We start from the raw sequence: 27,334 nt of genomic DNA, 5'->3' as shown, positions 1-27,334 counted from the left end.
CCTCTGGTCTTTCTTACCAATGTCAATGATTCATCTCATACACCACAAATGACCTGGGGTTTTTTAATCAACTTTAGGCTCAGTATGAGTCAATAGTGTGACCGGGAACTATTAAGAAGGGCTAATGTGATCTTAGACTGTGAAAACAGAAGTAGAGTCCTGAAGGAAGCAGGTGGTGGTCTTGACAGATCCGTGTACTAGTTATGGTTCATCTGAAGTATTCTGTCTTGTTCTGGGGAACAAATTTTTGTACTAACATGGTTGAGTTTGAACACATGCATAGGAGTGAAATGAAACATAAACTTATAACGATAGTGTAACAAGACAGGTAGGCTGAGACTGAGGAAGATGGTTATGTCTGGTGGGAGGGATTGGGTTACTCTTGCTTGGTGATGGAATGAGTCATTAGAGAATGACTCTACCCCATTAGAGAATGACTACCCCATGCCCCCAGAGGGGATTGGAAAACACACTTTATGAGGAGGATCATTTGAAGGAATGAGATGTTTATCCTGGAAAAGAAAACATTGAGGAGAGAACATGATAATAGTATTTGAGAATTTGAAGGGCTGTCATATTGAATGGGGATTTTTTTGGTCCTAGAGGGACCAATCAGTAGCAAAAGGTAGAAGGTGCAGCAGTGAATTTAAGTTTGATGTCAGGGGACAAACAACAATTATCACACCTAATAACTAGCATTGCCCAAAGAGAGAACGAACTACCTCAAGGGGTGGTGGGTTCCCCCAATTTGGAGGGTAGGGGTTTGAGAAAAGACCTGTTCAGCTACTAATCAGGGATATTACTGTCTAGTAATAGATGGTATTCCTGTCTGGTATGTGTTGGGCTATATAAGGCTGCTGAGGTTCTCTCCAGCTCTCAAATTCTAGGGTTATTCTGTACTACAGGCAAAGGACTTAGTCTCTCAATGCCTCCATTCCCTCACATCTCACATGGGGTTAACAATGCTTGCCCTTGAATTGCCTCCCTCACAGGGTTTTATGGGGAAAGTATTTTGCATACCTTAAAGAGCAGCACAAAAGTAAATTATTGTTACTAGCTGGGTAGCCATGGGTACCAAACTTCAATTTCTATGAACCTCATTTCCTACTCTATAAGATGTGATAGTGACCCCTGAACTCCCCATTCCTCCAGGCTGCTGTGAGGAAAGCATTTGGACAACCTTCAAATGTTAAATAGAACCACAGATGTCCAGAGCTTCCAGGGTACTTACAGATCATCTGTAGTCTGTCACTGTACAGGAGACGAGAAAACCAAGGCCCAGAGACTTATGAAAGTGTCTAATAAATGTGAGTTGCTAATTGGACTCGATGCTCTCTGAGGTTAATTCCATTTCTGGAGCAGCCTGTTCTATTTTGCTCATCTTGTCTTCCTCTTACCCTATCTTTAGGCTGAGACAAGGGGTCCATGAAAAACCAGCAGCTACTATCGCCATCTTGTGGTACGTACCAGCATTTCGGCAATGCAGTGATTTGCAAAGACTGGAGGCTGGAGCAGAGAGATTCTGTCTCCTCCATGATTATGACTTTTCTTAATTATGCTATAGACTTTAAAACCCCTGTAAATCCTTCAGCGTTTCCCACCTCCTCTTGATCCACGGGGACTCAGAAAGTGCACACTGAAGAAGAGCATTAATGAAGTCAAACAGAATAACACTTTAGGAAACCATAAATACAAACACATGTTGCTTTGGCAACCAAGGCTGCCCCAGGGAGCGCAGCTTGGAATATTGCAATGAATCTTTTTTATAGGCATTCCTTTTCCTTTCTTTATTGCAAGGATATTTTAATGCACAGACAGAGGCAAAGCCCATCATCTGCCCAGGAAAAAGCCCATTCCATTTTGACAAAGGATGGAGCCAACCAAACCAAGTCTCAGCTGTGATGGGATCTATCAGAGACCTTCACTAATGGGCTTGGCCCCCACACCTAGGTCAGTTTGAGAAATGTAGCACCATGACATACTTTGCCTTTGAGGACATCTAATGATCCTCATAGTAGACACGAATACAGGATGCGTGTTTTAAATACCATTGAGCAAGGCTACATTTACATGCCTTTTCTACATGCTTTGAGGGTCAGGGGCAGTGTTGCTTTTTTATTTTTAACTAAAACATTCAGCATTGTGCCTAGAATAGAGTTAGGGCTTAATAAACGATTCTTAATTCACAGGTTGTTAGAGACAAAAGGGCACTTAAAATTTTAATGTTAATAACGGTTATCAATTATAACATACATCAAGGTTTACACAGCACTTTACATGCATTATTATCCAAGCCTCATAAAAACCCTCTGAGATATGTATCACAGGTATTATTATCCCTCCCCCCATAGGAAACTGAAGCCAGGTTTGGGGGCAGGGTAAGTAAATTGCCCTTTCTTACATTCAACAATTGTCATAAATAGGATTTGAACTTCGGATTCTCCTGACACAAGTCTGCTACGCTTTCCACTACATCACAATGATTTCTTGTTTTGTTTTTTTTTTTTCCAGCAAAGAACAAAAGGAGAGGCTTTAAACCTCAAAATGTTAAAAAAAAAATAAAAACAAGTTTTATCTGGAAAGAATGTTAGAGGTTATTCACTTCCTTCAGAGACGTTTAGTAATTTGCCTGAGATCACAAAGCCAAGCTAGGACTAGAAACGAAGCATTTGATGACCCATTTTGATGTAATTTCCACTACACTACAATATATGGCCCCTGACATATTTTATAGAATCATAATATCTTAGCACTGAGAGGGACATTAGACATGGTTTAGTTTAATCACCTCGGTGAACAGATGAGAAATAATCACATAGTCTCCAAATTGGAATCAGAGGCTACCTAGTCCAACACAGCCTGGAACAAAACGAACCAACAAGTGGCTGTTTCACCTTTGCCATGAATATCTCCAGCAGAAGGGAACCCATGACATACTGACAACTCATTCTATCGTTTGATATTTTTAGCTCTTAGGAAGCTTTCTCCTAAATAGAGTTTAAATTTGGCCTTTTGTGATTTCTACCCATTGCTTCTAGGTCTGCCCTCTGGGGAAGTTACAAAAACTTCCCTTGCATTTATTTAGTATATGCATATTTAAGCACTTGCTGTTTACTCTAATAGAATGTAAGCTCTTTGAGGGGAGGTATAGTTCCTTTTTGTGTTTGTATCTCCAGTGCCTCCCATAGTGCCTGGTACATTGCTATGTAGTAGATAAATGATAAATGCTACTATTTATGTTACTACTGATATTATCATACTGTCATGATAAATACTATTATTAAAAGCACTATCTAAGAATTATCTTGGTTGCCTTGGGAGGAGGTCTACTCCCCTTGTTATGCGTTTTAAAATAAAGGTTGAATGACAACTTATAAGGTGTATTGTAATTGGACTTCTTTATATATACATCTCTCTATTTATCTGGGTAGCTGGGTGGTGAAGGAGATAGAGCCTTGGAATGAAGACTCATCTTCTTGAGTTTAAATTGGGCCTCAGGCACTTAGTAGCTGTGTGACCTCAGGCAAGTTCCTTAACCCTGTTTGCCCCAGTTTCTTCATCTATGAGCTGGAGACAGAAATGGCAAACCACTCCAGTATCTTTACCAAGAAAACTCCAAGTGGGGTCACAGAGAATCAGACATGAATGAAAAACAACTAAACCACAAAAATATGTCTATCTAAACTTTATTATTGTCTAGACCAATTCTCTCCCTATTTTTGACACCAAAAGGTTTTATTAAATGTTACTATTAAGTACATAAGTACATTCCCCTTAACTTCTGGTTTACAAACCTTATCAAAAAAATTAAATGAGGTTGGTTTGGTATGACTTGTTCTTCATGAAGTCATGGTGCCTTGTGATCACAGCTTCTTTTTCTGTTATAACTTTACTATAATTTCTCTAGGAATCAAAGTCACACTCATTGATCTAAAATCTGTATTTTCTATTCCCTTCTCTCTTTATTTGTGGGGCGGGGGAGGGTGGTGGTGGTAACTGAAGACACTGCCTTCCTCCAGTCCAGTGGTATGTGAGACATTACCCACAGTCTTTCAAAAAGCATTAACAGTGGTTCTGAAATAGCATCTGTCAATTCTTTGACTAGGTTGGATTTCTGTTATCTGGGATTGGTGACTAATTTGTGAAGGGCGGTTAGGGACATACTTATTATGTCACTATATATTCTGCATTTCAATCCCCTGTTATTAGCTGTTTGGTTCTGTTCTTTGCAGTTCAAAAGATTGTCGATTTGGCAGAAACAAAAAAAAACAAACAAACAAACAAGTAAAATAATAGCTGAAGAGCTATTTTCTCTCCATAGTATAATGGATGCACTCAAAGTCAGGAGGACCTGGGTTCAAATCTTACCTGGTACACCGATTAGCTATAGGACCTTGGGCATAGCATTTAACCTCATGGAGTCTCTATTTCCTTTTCTATAAGATGGGGATAATACTTATAGCATCTACACACAGGATTACTAGGAATCTCAAATGAGGTGAGGTATATGAAGTGTTTCACAAACTTTAAAAAGTCAGCTATTGTCATCACTATCCTGTCTAACTTGGGCAAAGTCCTATTTCTTTTTTATATTTTGAAATTACTTTTAAAAGCATCAACTTGCTTTATTTTTAGCTGTCTCAATCAAACTCGGTTCATCCTGAACCATAGCATTCCTGGAACAATTTTCAGATGATTATGCCATTGTTTTGTCTTCATCCACAGGTGCCTTCACTTGCTTCTGTCTCCTGAATATACATACATATGTGTGTGTGTGTGTGTGTGTATTAACAATATGTTTGTTGATAAGTTCCTGTGCATTCATAAACCAGTTTTCTTCCTCAAAAGAATTGTACCTTTTTTGTCTTTGGAATTTCATTCTTGAGATATTTCTTTTCCTTCTCATTTGATTTACTTTATAGAATTTTAGTATATGGGATCCTTTCCACCTATTTCTTTCCCAGAACCCTCTGAAAAATACTCTACTAAAGGCTAAGGTCTATGTCAGACTATGCCCATTTTTTTTTCTTTATCACAAATTCTAAATTAATATCTAAGATATCTTCAAAATCTAAATCCTAGGATATAATTTTACCACTGATTCCAGGATGATAATAAGGTCAAAGGTTTACTCTTTTCTTCTTCCAGAGAAACCTCATTCTCCCTTATTCTTTCTTGATGTCTAGTTGTGTTTTTTTTTTTGTTGGGGGTTGGGGTTTCCTCTTTCCAAAGTCATTTCAAATTACCACTACCACAGTGGCAGAAGGTCCTCTTTGTGGATGCTATCACTGGTCAATCTCTATATAACCGTCCTCTGTACCTTAACCCAGAGCCTCATTTTCCACCTTTTCCAGGGTGACACTAAATCATATCTCCCTCTCCCTCCCAAATGCTTGAAATTAGCTAAGAAAATGGCTCCTTGAGCTATGTAAAATCTAAGACCATTTTCCCTAAGTTCAGGAGAAAAGAAGTGCACCACTAGACGATTGTCAGTGTATAAACATTGAATCGACATATTTTACTTACCGGGATGTGAGGATGTGGAGTGAACAAAGATGTCTAAAACAGAAATTAAGGGAAAATGGAGAGAAATAATTTATCAATAAAAATCATTTGCTCATTTTTAACATTTGGTCCTCCAGTTCTTATAACAACCCTCTACAGGGGAGGATGGGAGATTTCTAGTAGAAGATGTATGTATACATGCATACATATAAACGTACATACAATGTATGTATATACACATATACATATACAATATTTCTTGAAGAGGCATATAGATATGAATATATACGCATGAAGGGCTATATAGATGGATATAGATAGATACAGGGACATATATATATATTTATGGATGCAGATACATATATGTATAAAGATAGATATGGATATATGTATATAAATTTTATATATGTATACATACATATATGTGTACACACATATATGTATGTATGAGGTGTCAGAGATAAGAATCAACCCATGGTCTTCTGATGGCATGTTCTGATAGTTCTTCCAATTATATTCTACTTCTAGTTGTGTCTTGTCTAAGCTATGTTACTCCTCTAGCTCCAAGCATAGGTTTCTGCACATCTTACATAATAAATTGTTTTTTGATAAATCAAAGAAACCATTGACCCTAATTAATGGAAGTAAAAAGAATACTGTTGTTCAAGGATTGTTTGTTGAAGTTTGACCCTAAACTACAACTCCAAACACAGAGAGGCAAAGATGATATAGGAAGCAATAAATGTCCTAGGCTCAGAGTCAGTAGCCCAAGGTCTGTGTCCCTTCTCTATTATTATTTTCAATGTGTGAACTTAACCAATTTATTTGATCTCTTTGAAATTATTTTTTTCTCATTCACCAAAGAGGGAAAATAATGATTGCATAAGAATATTTACATTGATTACACAGACAGGGTCCACACAGATTAGAAGTTATCAAGTGACCAAATAGTAAGCTATCTGCAAGATGGGAGGCATTCATGTGCCATAAAAATTCATGGACATTGTAACTATTCCTCTTGTCTTTCTCCAAAAAAAGATGGAAGAAATATCAAGACCTACACATCCAAGTAAAACCTTTGTGAAAATAAGTGATGTATGTAGAGAGGATATCTTTGATTTGGCGCTATGAAAAATTACAATAAGATTTTTACAAATGATAATAGTAGAGCATATTTTTCTAGTAATACTATTAGCTAAAAGGTTCAGAAGCTGTATGGTATAGCACTGAGTGCAAGAGGGGTCTCCTCATCTGTGACTGCAGACACACCAAGGGATGGAGAAATGTTCAGTGAAGAAGTATCTGCCTCAAGGGGATGTGAGGATAATGGATGCAACGTGCTGGGTAAACTGCAAAAAGCTATTCAAATGCCAGCTCTTCTCATTATATTGCTACTATACCATAAAACAGCTTACTCGCAAACACTATTTCTGACACCTTTCCTGATGGTTTAGGTGTAAGAACAACTATTCTTAACACCTTGGTATCTAAAGTGACAAGTCTCAAGTATCTGATTCCAAAGTCTCAGTGTAGTGCAAAGAACCCTAAAATAATCATAATCACAATCATAAACAAATACCATTTATATAGCACTTAATATATGCCAGGCACTGTGCTAAGTGTTTTATAATTAGTACTTTAAGGCTTGCAAAACAGCTTATAATTGTTATCTCATGTGATCACAACAACTCTGGGAAGCAGTTGCTACTATTACTTCCATATTAAAGAGGAGGAGACTGAGGCAGACAGCTAAAGTGACTTACCCAGGGTCACAAAGCAAATGAATGTAGGAGGCAGGATTTGAACTAAGGTTTTCTTGACTCCAGGTCCTACACTGTATTGTACCACCTAAACCTGGGCTCAAACATAGCATGAGTCATTTACCATCACATGAGATTATGGACAAGTCATTTAAAAGCTCAAAACCTGTTCCCTCATCTTTAAATAAGGGGTAATAAAACTTGCTTTCCCTAAATCAAAATTGTTGTAAATAAAGCACTTCCCTAATGTGTCTGAATTACTTTTTTATGTATATTTTTTCTTCACTAAAATAAGACATCATTTATAACAAATCAATACACAATGATCAGTTCATAACCTCTTCTTTTAAAAATGTGTGGGCCACTAGAACCAAAACCTGGAAATGACAAGGAGCAAATGGTATAGAGAGCAGGCTTGGGGAGTAAAAGCAGACGTTGAGATCTTGTCTCTTCTTAGCATCTTGGATATGACCAATAAAAATTCTTATTGTCTTTAGGTAGACAATGAATTGTTGAGATTTAATGAACTAAAAACAAAAATAGAATTCTTCTATGATGGAGGGGGAGGAAGGGAAGAGGAAAGAAGCAGAAGGAAGAGAAATAGGAGGAAGACAAACAAGGGAGATGAGGAGAAAGAGAAGGATGAGAAAGAAAAGAAAGGGAGAAAAAGAAGAGGGAGCTAGAAAGGGGATATAGAAGAGAAAGCAGAGAAGGATATGGTAGATTAGGAAGAAAGAAAAAAGGAAAGAGAAGAGGGGAAAGAGGAGAAAAAAATATAAATCATTATAACCAAAGAATCCAGAATTGGAAAGGACCTCAGGGGTCTTCTAGTCCAATCCACATCCAATCCAACATCCATAACATGTAGTCATCTAGCCTTGGTTCAAAGACTGCCAATGGGAAGTAATATACTATGGTATATTCCAAGATAGGCCAGTCCACTATGGGAATCATTTTAATTGTTAGAACAACTTTTTTCTTTTTATTGCATTGAAAGCTCTCTGCCAATCTACTTGATGTACTTAATTCTGCCCTATTAGACCAAGCAGCATAATTCCCTTGTACATAACAACCCTTTAGATACGGGAGACAATTATCTTGTCCCTACTACATTATCTCTTCTTAAGTTAAACACTCTGGTTTCTTTCATTGATTCACATGCAACATAATACTGAGGACTGCTCAGCTTCCTCCTTGCCTTTTCTGGACACTCCAGCTTATCAATGTCCTTTCTAAAATGTACACAGAGGGAAAAGTACACAGAGTATACACAAAGTGAAAGTACAGAGAGTGAGAAACAAAACATCCATCTGTGATTTGACTATAGTAAAGCATGGTAAAAAAATTATTTCCTTAATGCTGCACATTACTTTTTTTAATGAAACACAGGAAAAGATAAAAAAAGGTAAAAAGGGGGAAAGGAGAAGAAGAAGCAGTTAAGAAATGGACAGCCAAGTGCTACACTGGTATATCTGATAAATTTAAAAAATTCAAGGTAGTCCTTCAGTGAGTTGGGTTGATTTTCAGTCTCACAGGGGGAGAAGTCATGGAGAAACTGTGAACTTCACTGATGAAGGGAGTATTCATGCCAATAAAAAAAATGGCATCAAAGTAGCAGAGTAAGAAAAAATAATTTATATTTATAGATCACTGTATAAAGTTTATAACGACTTTTTGAATTTCTCGTCTGATCTTGGAAATAACACTGTGAGAGAAACAGGACACAAATTATAACCTCTATTTTATACAGGAGTAAAGTAAGGCTCAGAAATGTCAATGGCTTGTCCCAAATCTCACAACTAGTAAGTATTAGAGCTGGGAGTCAAAGGAAAAGATTGAGCTATTCCTGAATCTGATCTTTTAGATAATCTGGAGATTAGCTTTTCCTTTTTTTTCCTTTTTTTTCTATTTCTTTCCCTTTTTTCTTTTCCTTTTCTCCTGCCTTCCCTCCCTTCTCCCTCCCTCTCCTCCTTTTGTCTTTCCTTCCTTTTTCACTGTGTTCTTTCTTTCCTTCCTCCCTCCCTTCCTTCCTTCCTCCTTTCCTTCCTTCATTCCTTCCATCCTTTCTCCCTTCCTTTCTTCTCTCTCCCTATTTTCCTTCCTTCTTTCTTTCTTTCTTCCTCCTTTCCTTCCTTCATTCCTTCCATCCTTTCTCCGTTCCTTTCTTTTCTCTCTCTCCTTTCCTTCCTTCCTTCCTTCTTTCCTCCCTTCCTTTCTTCCTTCTTTCCTCCTTCCTTTCTTCCTCCTTTCCTTCCTTCATTCCTTTCATCCTTTCTCCCTTCCTTTCTTCTCTCTCTCTCCTTTCCTTCCTTCCTTCTTTCCTCCCTTCCTTCCTTCTTTCCTCATTCCTTCCTTTCTTCCTTCTTTCCTCCTTCCTTTCTTCCTCCTTTCCTTCCTTCATTCCTTTCATCCTTTCTCCCTTCCTTTCTTCTCTCTCTCTCCTTTCCTTCCTTCCTTCTTTCCTCCCTTCCTTCCTTCTTTCCTCATTCCTTCCTTTCTACTTTCCTTCCTTCTTCCTTCCTTCCTTCTTTCTTTCCTCCCTTCCTTCCTTCCTTCCTCCTTTCCTTCCTTCATTCCTTCCATTTTTCCTCCCTTCCTTTCTTCTCTCTCTCCTTTCCTTCCTTCCTTCTTTCCTCCCTCTCTTCCTTCCTCCCTCCCTTCCTTCCTCGCTCCCTTCTTTCCTTCTTTCCATGTGTGACAAGATTTAGAACCTGAAGTGATTTAAACCATTTATGACCTAACAGCTTCATTTTAGATATCAGGAAACTAGGGTCCAGTGAGATTAAGCAACTTCTCTAAGAAGGAAACATAAGTAGTAAGAAGTAGAGTCAGAATTGGAACCTGGGTCCTTTGATTACACTCTTTTCATTGTATAATGTTGTCAATATTCTTTCCTCTTCATTACTTTCTGTCTTGGCAATGCACAATTACAGTCTGTTAACACATCCCCAAAAGACATTACTTTCTCAGTTGTAAGGTAATTTATAATAATGCAACTTAACTAACATTTGCTAAGTGATCCTTCCAGATGTCTTGTGGGAGAGCTAAGTCCTGTTATTAGTGCAATATGTCAAAGTCAGGGAAGATAGAGCAGAATGATTAGCCTACTTTGCCAAAAGATGCACTGCCAGATTCTGAGCCAGGCTCTAATTATAAAATGCTTTCACAGACTGGCAGGATTTCATAGTTGGAAGGGACCTCTGAATAGGAACCTGATCTACAACATGCCCAGCAACTGAGAAGGGAATACGTATTTGTTAAGTGTTCTTACTGTGTGCCAGACTGTGCTATGCGCTTTCACAAATACTACCTCATTTGATCCCCAAAAGAACCCTGAGAGTGGTTCTATTACCCCCATTTTGCAGTTGTGCAAACTGAGACATACAGAAGTTAAGTGACTAGCACCAGGTCATACAACTGGTAAGCTGCTGACACCAAATTTAAACTCAGGAATTTAAATTCCTGACTCCAGGTTCAGTGCTCTATCCTCTAAGGCAACAGCTACCTCTGGTCTTCTAGTCTCCATCTGAAGATCTCTAGTAATGGGAAACTCACTGCTTAGAAAGGCAATACATTCTATGTCTGGAGAGTTCTGGTTGTTATAAAAGTTTTTCCTTATATTCAGTTGAATTCTACAATGCAGATCAGAACTCTTATTTCAGTGGTCTTTCCATTGAATCATACTGCTTCCCAGGTATAAAGTAGTCAAGAGGCAACCCTGTAAAATACTTGGTTTATCTTGAATGAGGAGAGTTGAGGCACCAGTAATAGAAGGTCTATTATTCCTATATGTCAGATCTGCCCCTTGCTGGCATCTTTTATGCAATGCTAGACAATTCCTGATAGTGCAGGCTTGGCTGATTAAATATTGGCAAAACTAGAAGGCTGATGTTTTTTCCTAGTGAACAGCTAAGAGCCCTTCCAATGATGAGAGGATATAGACAGGGTATTCCCTGCTTAGAGACAACACGGCATGGCATAGTTGAAATCAACAGGATTTAAAACTGGAAAAAAACTACGTTTGAACCCAACTTTAATACTCACTACAGGCTGTGTCTTAAATTGCCTCCAATCTTCTCTGGATCCATCTTGTACCTATTTCAATACATATTATCTTTCCCATTAGAATGTAAGCTCCTTGAGGGCAAGGATTCATTTGCTTTCTCTTTGGATGACCAGTACACAGAACAGTGTATCGGTAATTAAGGTGGGACTTTTTTTTCACTGTTTTAGAATGATAAATTAATTAAGTGTCTTTGATTGAGTCTTACTAGGTATGAAACCCCATGCCCACACCCTTTTACTACTAGATGCAAAGCCCCAGGCTGGTTAGCAAAATAGTTCCCTAGTTTGAGAGAGGTGGGAAGCCCCCAGGGCCCTAAGGGGAATTGATAAGACCAGAGACAATAGTAGGCACCTAAGTTCTGGTGGCTCAGATGATGTCTGATGAAGTCTAAAGACTGCATAAAAAGAGAGAACAGAATTGTTTGCTTGGGGCTCTGAGCCACAGGAGGAGTGGTATGTGACTCTGGACCAGCCGTTGTTAAGGGCTCCCCAGCTTGTCAACCCAGATGTTGATGGTTTCTTGGTAACTATGAATTGAGATCTAGTCTGTTTATATTGTGTATGTCTGTAACTTGTTTGCATTTGCTCTGAAGTTCAGGTTGCTGGTTTTTTCCTCCTGAAATAAGTGAGTTTATATGTATATGTTGGATTAAAGTAAGATTTTTAACCACTTAATGTTGCTTTCAATAGTAAAGCAGATTAAAGAACCAATGCTGGCAGCTATTATAGTTGGGATTGTGTTGCTCTTTCACCCCTGCAATAGCTGCTAGTTGAATTGTTGCTATAAACGGCCCCTGAAACATAGGGCACTTAGTACACATGTTGATTAATTGTTTGATTGTTTGACTTTGGACAAGTCCCAACCTCTTTTAACCTAACTTTCCTTATCTTTAAAATAAATAGTTAGGACTTGATACTGTCTAAGACTCCTTCTAGTTCTAACCCTTTCCATTCTACATTCTAAAGACTAACCTGTTTGGAAGAAAAAAAATCCTAGTATAAATGAGACAACTAGAAAACAACTAACTCACTGTGTGATCTTGGACAGGTCACTTTTTCTATCTTGACCTTAATTTTCCTCTTCTGCAAAATGAAGGCATCAGATCATATAGTCACTAAACTCCTTTTCAGTATTATTATTCTATCTTGTATTATCCTGTAATAGTAGCATAGAATTGTGAATTTCAAGCTAGAAGGGACCATAGAGACAATCCTGTCCACCCTCTTCATTTAGAGATAAGGAAATTGAGAGCCAGAGATGTTGAGAAAATTTTCCTTAAGTCTTACAGGTACTAAATGACAGAGCTGGGATCTAAAAGCAGTTCCTTGACTCCAAATCCATTTTTTTCTCTTCCCTGTGGTACGCTGCTTTCTAACCTTGTGCATTCTATGGTCCCTCTCAGTTTTAATGTCCTATGATGATCCAAGAAAATAAATCTTTATTGAGCAAGCATCTAGCATATGAACAGAAGTGTGAGGTGCTACCAGAGGACACAAGCAGAAGACCTGGTCTGTATCATATTTCAGGAACTTATAATATATGTGGAGAGATAAGATTCAAATGCAGAAACCTATTATAGAACAATTGTGTCTAGATTAAGACGTAAGGGAAGGTGACTAATTCAAACCATTACTTGGTAAGTGCAATAGAAAGGAAATTAAGTTAGACACCATATGGCACATGCAATAAAGACTGGAAAGAGTTCAGAGAAGAGAAGGAATCCAGTGTTATATAACTTACTGTTCCAGGGAAGCCAGGAGGACCAGGGGGACCAGCAGGACCAGCTTCACCCTGAAGAACAAAGAGAATGAAACTATCATTCATGTAGCAAACCTTTAATTAAGTAGTTCATATGTACAGAGTGATGTACTCTTGTTAGTAACAGTCACAAAAGTTACGGAAGACATGGCTATGACCAACAGAGAGCTTGTATTGTAGTTGTGGAACAAGACTTTCACACATGGCAATAGGTGTAATTCATGACATTACTTGACAAACACATTAGAAAATTTGAAGAAAAATTATGTGAGGATAAAGAGCAATACCAGATGAGGGATTTGGAAAGGTTTTGTGGGAGAAGGCTGCATTTGAGATGAACTTTAACCAAGGATAAGGAATTCAGTGGGTCAAAAGAGAAAGGGAGTATACATTAGGAGTAAGGAAGAGTAGGAGCAGAGGGGCATGCAGATTTGAGAGCATGATGCAAAGAACAGTGGGTTGGGTGGTGGGGGTAGGAGAGTAATTGCGAACATGAATTCCTTGACTTGATGGACCATATTTTTGCCTTTTTTGTGTCCTCAGAGCTTAGCACAGTATCAGGTACACAGTAAGCACTTAATAAATGCTGTTGACTGAATCTAGTTTAGTTGGGGCATAGGGTGTGTACAGGATAATGTAAAAACACTGGAAAGGTAGGGTGACACCCACCTATGGAAGGTTTTGAGTATTAGATAGAAGCATAGAGGACTTTCTCTATATGACTTGATCTCTAAATAAGAAAGAGTATTCAGCCAAACGTACGGGAGGAGGGAAGATAAATTAGAATTGGTAGAGTGAAGATGCAGAATATTCCTTATGGGGACTATGTAATAGTACTGGTGACTGATAATGAGGGCTTGTACTAGGGTGCTGTCAATAGGAATTTTTGAAAAAGGGTGACTATGAGGGTTTCAGCTAAACAGCATTTCATGTGCACAATGGAACACAAATTTAGATGTTGTAAATCAGCTACAAACTGTGGTTATGATAATATTTGTCCTTGCAAAGAGTGTTAATTCCCAGTGAATGAATGTAACATGAAGGGCTACCTAGGCAAGGTTTACAAATCTTATTTAAGCAGTAGGTTCTGAGCAGGCAAGAAACATACCCCATGTGCCCAGCTCAGTCTGTGCCCATTTATACCCAAAGGGACGTGCCTTTCTTTAGTCAAAGTTGAATTTAGAATTTTGCTGCAGGTACCAGCAGCTTAAGGGAAGCAATAAAAAAGGGTTTATTATCCTGAGCTTTTGAATGCTAGAAATGAGTTTTCTATTTGAAATGATGTTTCTGAAAAGTCCATGAGTATGAAGCATTCTAAAGCTTGGTTTGTGAAAGTCCCCTTTCCTATGCTGCCATCTATCTTAGGCCATATCCTTTCCAAAGGGTATCCCTCTGTAAAGGAGGAAGGGAATTGGATGAGGGGGGATGTGAGAAAAGAGAGAAGTAGGAATTGGGAGGAGATGAGGGGATGAGACAAGAGAGGCAGGGAGGCAGAAAGATAGAGAGAACTGAAGGGGATGAAGAAATAATGAACTATCAAGAGTCAGAGAACAAAGAGAGAAAAGAAACAGAGAGGAAGAAAGTAAAAGCAAAGAGATGCAGAGAAATCCAGAAAAGTGAAGACAAAAGAAAGAGGAAAGAAAAAGAAGGTAGAAACAGAGTGATAAAAAGTTAGAAGAAAAAGATAAAATGACAGTGAGAGAATATGAAAAGTGCAGCAAAGAAAAAGAGGAGAATGAGAAACAAAGGTGGAGAAAAGAGAAGAAAGTGTCAGAGAACAACAATGGTTAGAGAAAAAAGAGGAGAGAAACAGATGGTCAAGGAAAAAGAAATTAGATAAAAAGAGATGGGATCAGGAAAGAGTGATAGAGGTAGAGAGAGAAAAAAAGCAGGAGAGAGAAAGAAATAAGGGTGGGAAAAGGAGGGAAAGCAAGAGTAATTAAGACAAACTTAAGACTAAAATAAGTAGCACAGGGTTCATAAGGAGAAAGGTTAACTCCATCTCCCTGACTTCTGTCCTGGTCAGATAACATTGGTTATGCTTAGCTCTGAGGGGAGGAAACCTGGTGTTGGGGTTGGGGTCAAAATTTTAGGAAGTTGTACAGAACTAGAGAAGGGTGAGCTCCATGGTAGGAGGACTAGACATCATATTGTAGAAGATTTGGTTGAATATTTGGTCTAGTTTCCACCTGGGGCAGTGAGAGGACATGACAGCTGATATTCAACGATTATTTAGTAGCCATTAATTATTTAATTATTAGTCGATTAATTCTTTGAGTCTAATTATTTAACAAGTCGCAAATCCAACTAAGAGTTATGCCCAGGCATTGGTTGGTTATGAAGACTGTGAGCCAGGTCCTAGGAATGAACAGGGAGAAGTAAAAGGAAATTAACCAAAAAAGGAAGGAAGGTGTGTTAGAATACAGCATATGGATGATATCAGCATACATAGCGAGAAGTTGGCATTGTCTATAACATAGTTTACTTCTGCTATTAACATGGTAGAAATTGTCTACAGAAAAATTCATTTATATTAAAATCCTTAAACCTGCATTTTCCTTTTAGCTGATGATAATGGAGAGAAGAGAGGGTTTGTCCATCTCCCTTTCTTTCAGGCTGCCAATTGTCATGTCCTATTGATACTCATAATTTCATGCTTTCAAAAGCTCCTGGCAATAAGAAAATTAAGAAAGAACAAATTGATCTTACCTTTTCACCTCTGTCACCTTTTGGTCCAGGGAGACCCAGGCCACCTTTTTCGCCCTAATGTACAACAAAGAAAAATCATAAAAATCATCACTACTCAGACCACTAATATGCATCTGTCCAGCATGTGCTACCTTTTATGAGATTTCAGCATTGCCTTCTACGTAGCTCACAGTCAAAACCTTCTCTCATTTAATTTTATGATGGAGGAAGTGTAGATAATAACATTCCTTTGTATAAAATAGGACATTGTGGAACAGAAAAAAAGACTGGATGTGGCATTAGCAGATGTGGTTTCTAATCCCAGCATGTTTATTATCTGTCATCTGAGGTAAGGGTGACTGAAGCTCTCTTGGCTTTAAGACTACTTATTTATAAAAGAAGGTGAATCAAGATTACTTTTCCACCTCTAAATCTTGTGAAGCTATGAAAAAAGGATACTAGGAAAACAGAGAAGGAAAGTAATTTACCCAAGTTCACACAGCTAGATAGACAGAATCATGAGGAGAGCCAAATCTCCTAACTTCTAGACCATTTTTCTTTTGTAATTTTAAATTAAATAAGACTTTCTTTACCTAGAGGTCAATTTACCAGAAACTCCACCTATCCAGGATACAGCCAATTTCCAGGAAGGAAGCAAAAAGGACTTTTGACTAGAGACAATAGACATCACAAAACCATACTGCTTAGGTTCATGGTCTATTGCTCTAAAGACAGAATCATGCAGACTTTCACTCAAAACAGAGTTGCTCAAGTTTTATACACAGTTCTAACAGACATGCAATGTGGTTTCTGTGCCCAGAATAAATGACAGACATCAGTTAGAAAGGGGAGAGGAGCTAAGAGGAGTTACATTAAGAGATAAAGCAGGATTAAAGAATTTTGAGATTAAAAGCATCTTAGTCCAAGTCACTAGTTTCCAAAGAGGAAATAGATGTCTATAGAGGTTAAGGGACTTGCCTAAGTAGCGGGAGTAGCCAAGAACATCAGACCAATAGAAAACCTGGTCCTCTGATGCCAAATTAAGTTCTCTTTACACTATAAAATAGTGACTGTCTCAGCCACTAGGCTGAAATCAAGGGAGAAAAAAAGAAAAAAAAAGCTAACACAATAAAACAAAAAAGTACAGCAATTTGAGGCCATTTAAATCCTCCACCCTTCAGTAGGCCTTGAGGGCATCAACACTTTACACCACAGTACAACAGCTGATGTTTCTGATGAATATGCTAAGTCATCAAGAAAAGTTGAAATAAGTGCTGTTTAAAAAGGCAGAGAAATGTGAAACACATTGTAGGAGGATTTAAAAATGTTTCTTATGCTTCAGAAGATCGATGATTTCATTGGATAACAGATTAAGAGCCAGAAGGGATTTTCAAGAGCATGGAGTCTGAGCTCCTTAAGGAGGAAACCAAGCCTGGGACAGGTAAAAGGACTTGCCCAAGGCCACAAAGATAGTAAGTGTTTGAGGACAGATTTGAACTCAGGTCTTCCTGACTCCAGGTCTGACATTCTAATCATTGCCATCACCTAGCTGCTCTGAATAGCAAGAAGTCTATTTAGGTAGGTTGAAGGAAAAAAAAAACTAACTGGCAGTCAATCAACGAATCCAACACATTTGTGGTGCCAATTATGAGCAAGGCAATAAGGATGCAACAATAAACACAAAACAGTGCCTGCCCTCAAAGAGCTTATATTGTCCTGAGGAAATACATTATGTTATAAAGATCAGCAAGTACAAAATTAATTTTGAAGAAGAAAAAAGAATATTAATAATTAAGGAGACTGAGGAAGGCTTCCAGGAGGAGGTGGCAGCTAAGCTGAACCTGAAAGGAAGTGAGGGGTTTTGAGGGTCTAAGGGGAGTATGCAGAGTATCACAAACTGAAAAGTCACAGAGATGGGAAATGGAATGCTGAATGTGGGAAACATTTGGTTTGGGTAGGATGCAGAGCTCACTGAGAGCAATAATGGAAAAAAACCCACTGATAAATTAGGATTAAATTAGTCAGGTTGTACTGGGATATAAATATGCTAGAGCATGCAGAGGGATTTTGGAGCAAGGAGACTTAGGTTAGCAAGTTCACATTTCCAAAACAATTTAAGGTTTATAGAGTCCTTTCCTTACAAAGAGGTAGGCAGTGCAGTGGTTATTATCTTAAGTTTGCAGATAAAGAAACTGAGGCCCATAGAAGCAAAGGGATTGCCCAGGGTCACATACTACTCAGTATTTGAGCCACTATGATAACTCCAATCCCTGCATTCTTTCCACAGATGACAACAACATGGCAGACAGTTCACTCTTTACATGTATTCTGTCTTCCCTCTCCCACAATAAAAAATGGCGAATTTGCCTCAAAGTGCAATTACAAAGATTCGTTTTCCTGACATGCCTGCAGGAAACACTACAATTATAACAGGATAGATGAAATGACAGAACATAGACACTGTTCTATCATTTCTCACTGGGAATTGTTATAAAGAGCAAATGAGTGGCATTGCTGTTCTTTATCTGGGAAAGCCAAGACAAAATAAAGTTTGATTTTTGTCAGGAGCCTCTCTCAACTGTCAGCTAATACAGACAGAACAACAATAAACCTTAACTAGAAGCAGGCGGCATCTGTGTAGACATTACTCTAGTGCTCCTGAAACAGACATCTTACAAATCCTTGAGTTCACAGACAAATAGAGAACTATGGAATCCCACAACTACAAGTGACCTTTGTTTTCATCTAATCTGACTCCTTTAATTTACCAGGAAGAAAAATGGATGTTACAGGGATTACATTACTTGCCCAAAGTCACCTAGTGAGTTAATGGCAGAGCCAGACTAGAGTCCTCAGCTCTTCACTCCAAATTCTGTCTTTCAATAATACCATATCATCTCTCATGAAGGATCTTACACAACAGATTCCCTAAACATAAGATGCTGGTCACAGGAAGATTTTCCTGTTCGTTTCTGGCCAACTTAACTCCTAGATTAGGGTTACAGCTACCATATCTATATAAAATATCATCCATTTTATATTAGTGAACCCCTGATGACACACAAAGCCATGTGGGAAAGAGGTAGCATCTGCATAGCTGTTCAAAATTGTTAATACTAAGGCTCCATAAAAAGCATCAACATTCCATTTTAGATGATGGCCTTGGTTTTATGTTGTGATGGGTATGTTGGTGATTGATCAATGAGAATTACTGAATGAGTAAAGAGAGACAGAGAGAGATAGAGACAAAGACAGAGAGACAGAGATAGACAGAGACAAAAATAGAGCAGATGGAGAGAAAGAAAGAAAATGGATGAAAATGGAAACTTGATCAGTTCTGATCATGAGAAATAGGAATAGACTACTGTGAAGAGAATATAAGGGAAGCAGGGTATCATCATGTGTATATTTCATTTCATGATTATAATGAAAAATAAAGAAGGATATCCAAGTGCAGCTGCTCTGATTCAATTTTGTGTTGGCAGTGGGTTTAATGAAGCTGGGCAGAGAGGTTAATGGTCATGAGTCTTTGGCCAATCCCCAGGGATTAACCTCAGTACTGTGGGATCTGTGATTTTATCATTAGAAGGCAAGCTGAAATATGTGTGGAGGAAGGTGACCGGACTAGTGATAAGACTTAAAAATATGACAAATGGTAAAAGTTAAAGGAATTGAGAATATTTATCCTGGAGAAGACTCGAATGAGGGGAGAGCATGATGGATGTTTTTTGAGTACCATAATTCTGAAGTTGTCATTTTAAAGAGCAATTAAACTTTTCTCACTGGTCCCAAGGGACAAATCTAGAAGTAACGAAAGAATTATATCATAGAGAAGTGGATTTCAGCTCAACACATGGAAGAAATTCGTAACAATTATAATTGTCTCCAGATAGAATGGGAAGCCTTCAGGGTTAGTAAATTCCCCATTCTTGATTAATGATAGTAATAATTATAATAAGAGTGTTTTTAATGTTCGTTCAGTGTTATATATGCATGTATACACACGCATATTCATGCACATATATACATATATGTGTACATATATGTACATACCTAAATATGCATGCAATATACATGACATATACATGCACATAGGCATACACATACATATGTATATGCACATATTTGTGTATACACACATATGTCCCCTTGACCCTTAAGACAACCCTGCAAAGGTAGGTGCTATTACTATGCCCATTTTACCAACGAGAAAAATGAAGCACAAAGAGATTAAACAATTTGACCAGGGTCATACGGCCAGAAAGTGTCTGAGACAGTATTTGAAAGTTAGATCTGCTTGACTACACATCTGGTATCCTCTCTACTGCACTGCCTAGATTCCTTCAATCTTCCTTTGGAATTCCTTTGGAATCTTCAAGCAAATGGATTTGCCATTTATCAAGAATATTCCCGAGCTGATTCATGCTTTAGGTAACAGTTAGACTAGGGGACTTCTGAGGTGACCTTGAAACTATATTTTTATGATTTTCTGATTTATGATTCTCCCTTCCATAAATAAAAGGATCATATCATTAAATACCTAAATGTTGAACCCTTGGCGTGATAAATTTCCCTTGAACAACATCATAATGTTCTCAGAATGAAGCTCTAGAATAATGTTCCTCTTTCCTCAGGTTAGATAATATAGGAATTGAAGTGACCTCCAAGGCAAATAAACCACCCTGTTCTGAAGATACGTACCTCATCTCCCTTCTCTCCTCTTAGTCCTTGGAGCCCTGGAGATCCTGGAAGCCCCATTTCTCCCTGGGAAAACACAACCCAAAATCATGGCTGCAAATTTCCACTCTAATTAACAAGTATTCATAGAATCTAAATTATTACTTAGTCACTAAAGGGGAAATAAGAGAAGTATAAGGAGAATATGTAGTGGATTGGACTAAGGAGTGACCTATGTTTTCTTTGGTTATTGTTCAATCATTTCTGACTCTTAGTGACCTCATTTGGGGTTTTCTTGGCAAAGATATTGGACTGGTTTGCCATTTCCTTCTCCAGTTTATTTTACAGATGAGGAAACTGAGGTAAACAGGGTTAAGTGACTTGGCCAGGGTCACATAGCTAATAACTATCTGAAGCCAGATTTGAACTCATGAATATGAATTTTCTTGACTCCAGGCCTAGCATTCTATCCAGGCCCGCACCATCTAGCTGCCTACGTTCCACCAAAACTGTTTTAGCTTGAGCTTTATGTTTGCATAGCACTTTAAAGTTCATAATTTCTATTATTGTATTTTCCCAATGGATTCTCAAACAATTTTGTGATGAAGGGACTACTATCTTCATTTTCCAGATAAGGAAACTGAGATTCAGTGAGTTTAGTCAACTGTTCCAGAGTCACACTGCTAGGAAGTAGCACGATCTGTAGTCGACTTTATTAATTGAGAACCAACTGGGACTTGATTCTAGGTCTTCTGATTACAAATCCTGCACTCTTCCTACTATGTCCTGGTGGGATAGGACATGAATGAATAGGGCCCAGTAGACACACAGATGCTTTCATAGAGGAATACGTCCAACAAAATAGTGGAACATGATAATTGGTCAAAAACTACAGACTTGCAGGAAGGCTTTGTCTCAACGACAAATAAAGAAGAAACTTAATTTAGATATGAGCTAAAAGTGACAAAGAAGAAAAGAAGAAGGAGACAATGTGCATTTGGGCCAAGACAGTAAGGAAAGGTGATTTAGGACTTCCTAATTTGGGGGACTTTAACACCCAGCAGTCCCCGAGGAAAATGACTATTAAATTGACATAGCACAGGTCATGAAGAGAAGAAAGAATGATATGGTCTCTTCATGTTCTTGGAGAATACATTTAAATTTATATAGGTGTCCAGAAAGAATGGCAGAAATGCAAGTGGGCTCAGAAGAGGAAATGAGACCATTTTTCCATGAGTCACACTGAGAGGTAAAAGGTGGTATCAAATCCTTGTACCTTTAAGGGCTCACATTACTCTGTATCCCTGAAATTGGGAACATGATTCCCTGGAAGGAGGCCTAGACTGACACACCAAACTAACAAAAACAATCCATTGTTCAGCTCACATGAGGTGTATGATTTTAACTGCTGATAGAGTAAAAACAGAGATAGCAATAGGAAATGAAATGAACTAACAGACTGAGGTGGTGCTGATTTCATCTACTCACCTTCTCACCAGGCATGCCCACTAGACCTTGCTCTCCAACTTCACCCTGAAAGCAGAATGATACAAACTCTCAGTTATCCAGCATTACGGGGATCCAAAATCTCCATCAAATTGTCCTTCTACATAAGTACAATACAGTAGAACCTCACTTAATTGCTACTCATGTAACCACTACCCTTTAAGTTGCCATTCAAGAAAACTTCAGGGCTGGCAAGTCTCAGAACCAAAATATCTGAGAATTAATACCTTTTTATATAGTGGTTTGAAGTTCTCGAAGTGCTTTATATACATTGTACTCACTTTTGCCTCATAATAGCCCCAATTATTAATATAGATAATCATTATTATTTTATTTATTATATACATATGTTATTTTATTATAATATTATAATATGCAATATATCAGTACAATATATTACATGTTAGTATAATAGTTTATATTACATAGCTATTTGTTTTTATTGTATATTATTTGCATATGTATCTATGTGTGTATATAAAGCCACAGATATATGCACACACATTTATAATATACATATGTATGTACATCCTTTAACATAATAATGGAAGGTAGGTACAGAAAGTATTAAAATTATCATTTTACAGGTCAGAAAATTGAGGCTTGAAAGGCCTAAATGATTTGCCTATGGTCTCACAGCTAGAGAATATCAGATGCATCATTTTTCCAAGTCCATCATTCTATCCAATATACCATGCTGCTTGTCTAGAACTCTGTTCTGCTCTCAAAAGGGCAGACTGAGTGGGAAGGATGGGGGGGGGAAACAATCCAGTTCACCCCAGAAATGACTTTCATTGTGGTATGCCAGGGAACACTGATCCTTGAAAGTTCCTAGTCTGTAGCCTTCCCATAAAAGAAATGATCTTACAAAATTATACCAGCAATTTTTCACAAAAAATGATTATAGGCAACCAGGGCCATCAGGGAATTTCAAACATTGTCAAAGACAAAATTTGTGAGACATAAACCTAATTTCCTTTTTTTTTCCTTCCTATCTTATTTTTTCCAAAAACTGGGAGGAAGAAACATTTTAGGTTAAAAAAAAAGACAAGAATTATTCAATAGCAAGGAAATCTAGCTAGTCCTAATTTTCAAATGGGGAAAAGATGTGACTTCTTAGCCTAGATAACAGGGAGTAAATGGTGTCATTTCATGGAATTCCTGGTGAGACACCCAACAGATTCCTAAAAGTAGGCTTTTTGAGGAAAAGGATTACAAAACCATTGCCACCAAAGTGCATTTTTTACAACTCTAAGCACAAATGGTTTCTTTTCAGAAAACTGATTGACTCCACCCCATAACTCTCCAATCAAAGCAGTTTACAGAGAAACTTCTTAGAGCAAGGGAAATAACTGTCTACCTTTGTAGCACACTTTCATTGTTGCTAAACCCTTCAGTGTTCCCAATATTCAAGACTTCTAGTATGTTACACCACTGCTTGTCCACAATATTCCTCAGGGACGCATACGCAATACAAAAGAACAAAAATACAGACACATACACAAGGAAAGACATCCGGGAACACTAAACCCTAGCAGCCACACCACTCTACCACAAAGAAGTCTGCATCTCTTTCTCTCCCTCTCCCCCTTCCTTCTCTTGTCTCCCTTTCTCTGCCTCCTTCCCTCCCTCCCTTTTTCTCTCTCTATCATGGTAGAAATGAGAAATATAAAGTATGCAACAGTAGGGATTTAGTCTCTCCTCCTCCCCCTTTTAGTTTAGGAGTGCTTCTTGGCATTTGGCAAAGGGGTTGCTGCTGCTTCAGTGAATCTGAAGTCTAAATTCCTTTCTGGTATCATTAATTCCCATCCATCTATTCCCCCATCCCCCATCTCATTCTATTTTTCATCTTCACCATCATCTCCAGAGCATCCATTGCTCCCTAGTCTTGTGGTCTGTCATTCTCACTTTGTCCTCCTTTTCCTCATTTCAGTCTTGATCCTAAGCAGGGAGACAGGGCACAGTGAAAACATTTGGAGTCAGAGGACCTGGGTTCAAATGTCAGCTCTGTTAGTGATTACTTCTTTGACCTCGAGCAAGTCATTTAATTTGGGGTGGTGGTGTTGATTTTCATAATAATAAGACAGAATTTATACATTGCTTTAAGGTTTACAAAGTACTTTACTAATATTCTTTTATTTGATCCTCTTAACAACCGTGGGAATTGGGTGCTGTTATTATCCCCATCTTAGGGATAAGGAAAATGAAGTAAGTGACTTGCTCACAGTCCTGTAGCTGCTAGTTTGCTTGTGAAGCCAAATTTGAACTTGTCTTCTTGACTCCAGCTCTAGCATTTTATCCACTGCACTGCCTAACTGCCATAAATATATAATGATATATAATTATATACCAATATGTATACATACATATGTATATATGTATGTGTGTGTATATATATATATGTGTGTGTGTATATATATATGTATATACATGTGTGTATATATGTATATATACACACATATATATGACAACAAATGAATTAGTTGGCCTAAATGACCTTTAAGGTGGCTTCCAGCTCTAAATATATACTCTGATGACCTCAGCTGCCCTCTGCCTCATTCTTCTACCCCAGCACTCCCACATGTTTCATATGTTCACAGACTCTGCACAAACATTTATGGGGAACAGCAATCCCAAACATAGCTGCCACTCAGTAAGATATGATAAGCCTGGTAGGGCTGTAGTTTGACGACCTGTAATCTAGCTAAGGCGAAGGGACTCTAGCATACTGAGAAAGAGTAAGAGGTTGAATTAGGGTAATATGGATCTATTAAAGAACATAAGAAGTGGCATCCTTCGTCTAGCCCCATAGGTTCTGTCTCTAATGAGCGTACTGAGGGATGGCTCATAAGACAGCCTGGTTGTTTCTCTAGATTTCAGACTCCAAAGATCAGAGACATTCCCTAAATAAACCCTGTTTCCCTTTAACATGTTACTGTTGTTCTGTTGTCCTTGAATTCACCTAAACTCTTGTCGAGAATATATTTTCAGCTAGTATTTATCCATAGTATTTGAAAGACCCAGTTTCTTTGGTCTGTGCTCCTTCCACTAACCAGGGTGACAAACATCAGGCTTTAGGATACCATCTTCAAACAGCAATTTGGCTAAAAAAAATTAATCATTTGGTGGCCAAACCTCTGAGGATCTTAGTGTAATTAAAAGTAAGTAAAAGTAAAAAAGTAAGTAAAGTTAAAATAAAAGGAAAGAGATGCCCCCAACTCTACTTTCTGCTTTCTGTAAAGGAGTCTGTAGTAGGTGTATATGTTATTTGAATAGATCATAAAAATTATATTTTATATTTTTAAAGAAGTGAGTCACAGATGTTTTACGAAAACATTTAGTAGTATGCAGCAGCAGAAAAAAATGTATTTGGGGTCCCGAGACCTAGGCTCAAATCATAGTTCTGCTACCTTACCTGTGTGACCTTAGACAAATCACTTAACCCGTTGGGTTTTAATTTTCTCATTTGTAAATGAAATGACTAAATCACCCCTATGATCCTTCCTAACTCTAAATTTATGATCCTATAGTACTATCAATTGTGTGAAGTATGGGAATTCTTCCTACCAACTAGGGTCATAAACCAACAATGACTTAGTGGCTAAGGTCAAGTGCCTAAGGTACCCATCAGGAAAATGACTTGCCCAAGATTACACAGAAAGTAAGAGTCAGAGGATCTGACACAAGCCCAGCATTCTAACCATTATCCTAAGCTGTTTCTCACAGGTGTGTTACTGAAGGCAAAATACAATGTATTTTTAAAAATCTATCACATAGTAAAAAAAAAAGTTTCCTTCTAAAATATTTTGCTTCTTAGTGACAATCAAGCGAAGGAAAGGGGAAAGGAACTGAAGAATTCCAGTAAATTTCTAAGTATGTCTGATTTTGTATAAATGTGTTGCCACCAGAACCCCTGACTACAAAATGGCTGCCTAAAGAACAGATGATTTCAGCATATTACCCATGCTCCCAGGGAATTGCTACAAGAAAAGCCAGCTCCTGCTATTATCTTGCTACCCTTTACTTTTATGCTCTAAAAACACCATCCAAAGCAAGCTGTGAGTTGCCATCCAAATCCTCATGGTGGCCACAGTGACTTCCTGAAGTCTGCAACACCGGAACACGTAAATTCTAGCAGGTCTTAACAAAATGGAAGGTCTTTGAGGACAGTCACTGGAAATTAATCTGTAAAAACATCAGCCTACCTAATTTAGGAGAGGTCAGAAAGTTGAACATCAGGTGATGGAGTTTTCCACCCACAGCAATGGGTGGAAAGAATTACATGGAAGGATTACAATCTACAGTGTTGGGGGTGATGTTCACACCGCTGAAATTGTATCCCTGATATAAGTCAGACAGTGAGGATGGAGTGGCTTGCCCATGAAGACAAGGCGATCCTTATTATTCTTCAGGCAGAGATTTGGATCACCACTTATTAGAAATTCATGTTTCTGATAAGAACTTGACTCAATGACCTTTGAAACCCTTTCAGTAAGCCAATTCTACGATTCTAAGAATTGATCCATTTCCTTAAGGAGGTGGGTTTTCATTGCATCAGAATTATTTTGTTTTCTCTCCTAGGATTATTTCATTTTCTCTTTTAGATGGACATTGTTTAACCGCACATTGAAAGAATTTCCAATATCGCGATGGGGGGGCAGGATGAAGTAGGTACCATCATGGTATTGCCAAGGAATAATATTAAAATATTATGGGAAATTATACTAATAACAATGCTTACTGTTATTACTATTATTGTTGTTGTTAATCTAAAAAAAGACCCAGTTTTAATAACTTAAAATTGTACTAGAACTTTTGGACCTCCTGTATATGTCATGTCTTTTCATATATGAAACAGAGTCAACTGTCTTGTTAAAATTAAAACCAAATGTATTCCTTTATCTTCCCCGAAGTCTAAGTCATGGCTTTTGGTTTTTATATCAGTCGTTTCTGGATATACCTCTTCCAGTCTTTTTTTTTTTTAAACCAGTGGTAAAAAACGAATATGAACAATTGCATGGGCAATCAAAAAATTAAAATAAAAAAATGAAATAAAGCATGGGCCTAGTGATAGAGGCCTGTCTGAAGTGATAAATGCAGAAATTTTCTTGGCCACAGCAATTCACAAAAACCATTCCTCTAGTCAGGGGAGCAGGTTTCATTCTATGATGTTGGAAGGAACAACCATCTGAATGACATCATAGATCCCGGACATTTGGAAGTATTAATTTAAAGATTACATTTCTGACATACCCTCAGTAGAGTCCATGCTTAGTGTGGAAGAATTTATTCTAAGCACCTTATCACTTGTCCTAAAAATCAGAACTCTTCAAAAGTAGCATAAGGTTACACTTTTCAAGACTGTACTTTTCAA

The 27,334-nt window shown here is 37.9% G+C and overlaps 1 protein-coding gene across 1 annotated transcript in view; it reads right to left on the bottom strand.

The window, feature by feature from the left end:
* COL22A1 (collagen type XXII alpha 1 chain) overlaps positions 1 to 27,334 on the bottom strand; it is a 570,107-nt gene that overhangs the window by 160,688 nt on the left and 382,085 nt on the right. Inside the window, exons 27-31 of the mRNA XM_036741444.1 lie at positions 21,943 to 21,987; positions 20,479 to 20,541; positions 15,799 to 15,852; positions 13,072 to 13,122; positions 5,527 to 5,559 (exon numbers count right to left, since the gene is read on the bottom strand). Of these exons, the coding sequence (XP_036597339.1) occupies positions 5,527 to 5,559; positions 13,072 to 13,122; positions 15,799 to 15,852; positions 20,479 to 20,541; positions 21,943 to 21,987 (246 nt within the window). The remainder of the gene's footprint in view (positions 1 to 5,526; positions 5,560 to 13,071; positions 13,123 to 15,798; positions 15,853 to 20,478; positions 20,542 to 21,942; positions 21,988 to 27,334) is intronic.

The sequence above is a fragment of the Trichosurus vulpecula genome, chromosome 1, assembly GCF_011100635.1.
Source record: "Trichosurus vulpecula isolate mTriVul1 chromosome 1, mTriVul1.pri, whole genome shotgun sequence".
NCBI classification, from domain to species: domain Eukaryota; kingdom Metazoa; phylum Chordata; class Mammalia; order Diprotodontia; family Phalangeridae; genus Trichosurus; species Trichosurus vulpecula.
Note: the sequence above shows the minus strand (reverse complement) of the source record. Positions and strands in the feature narration are given on the sequence as shown.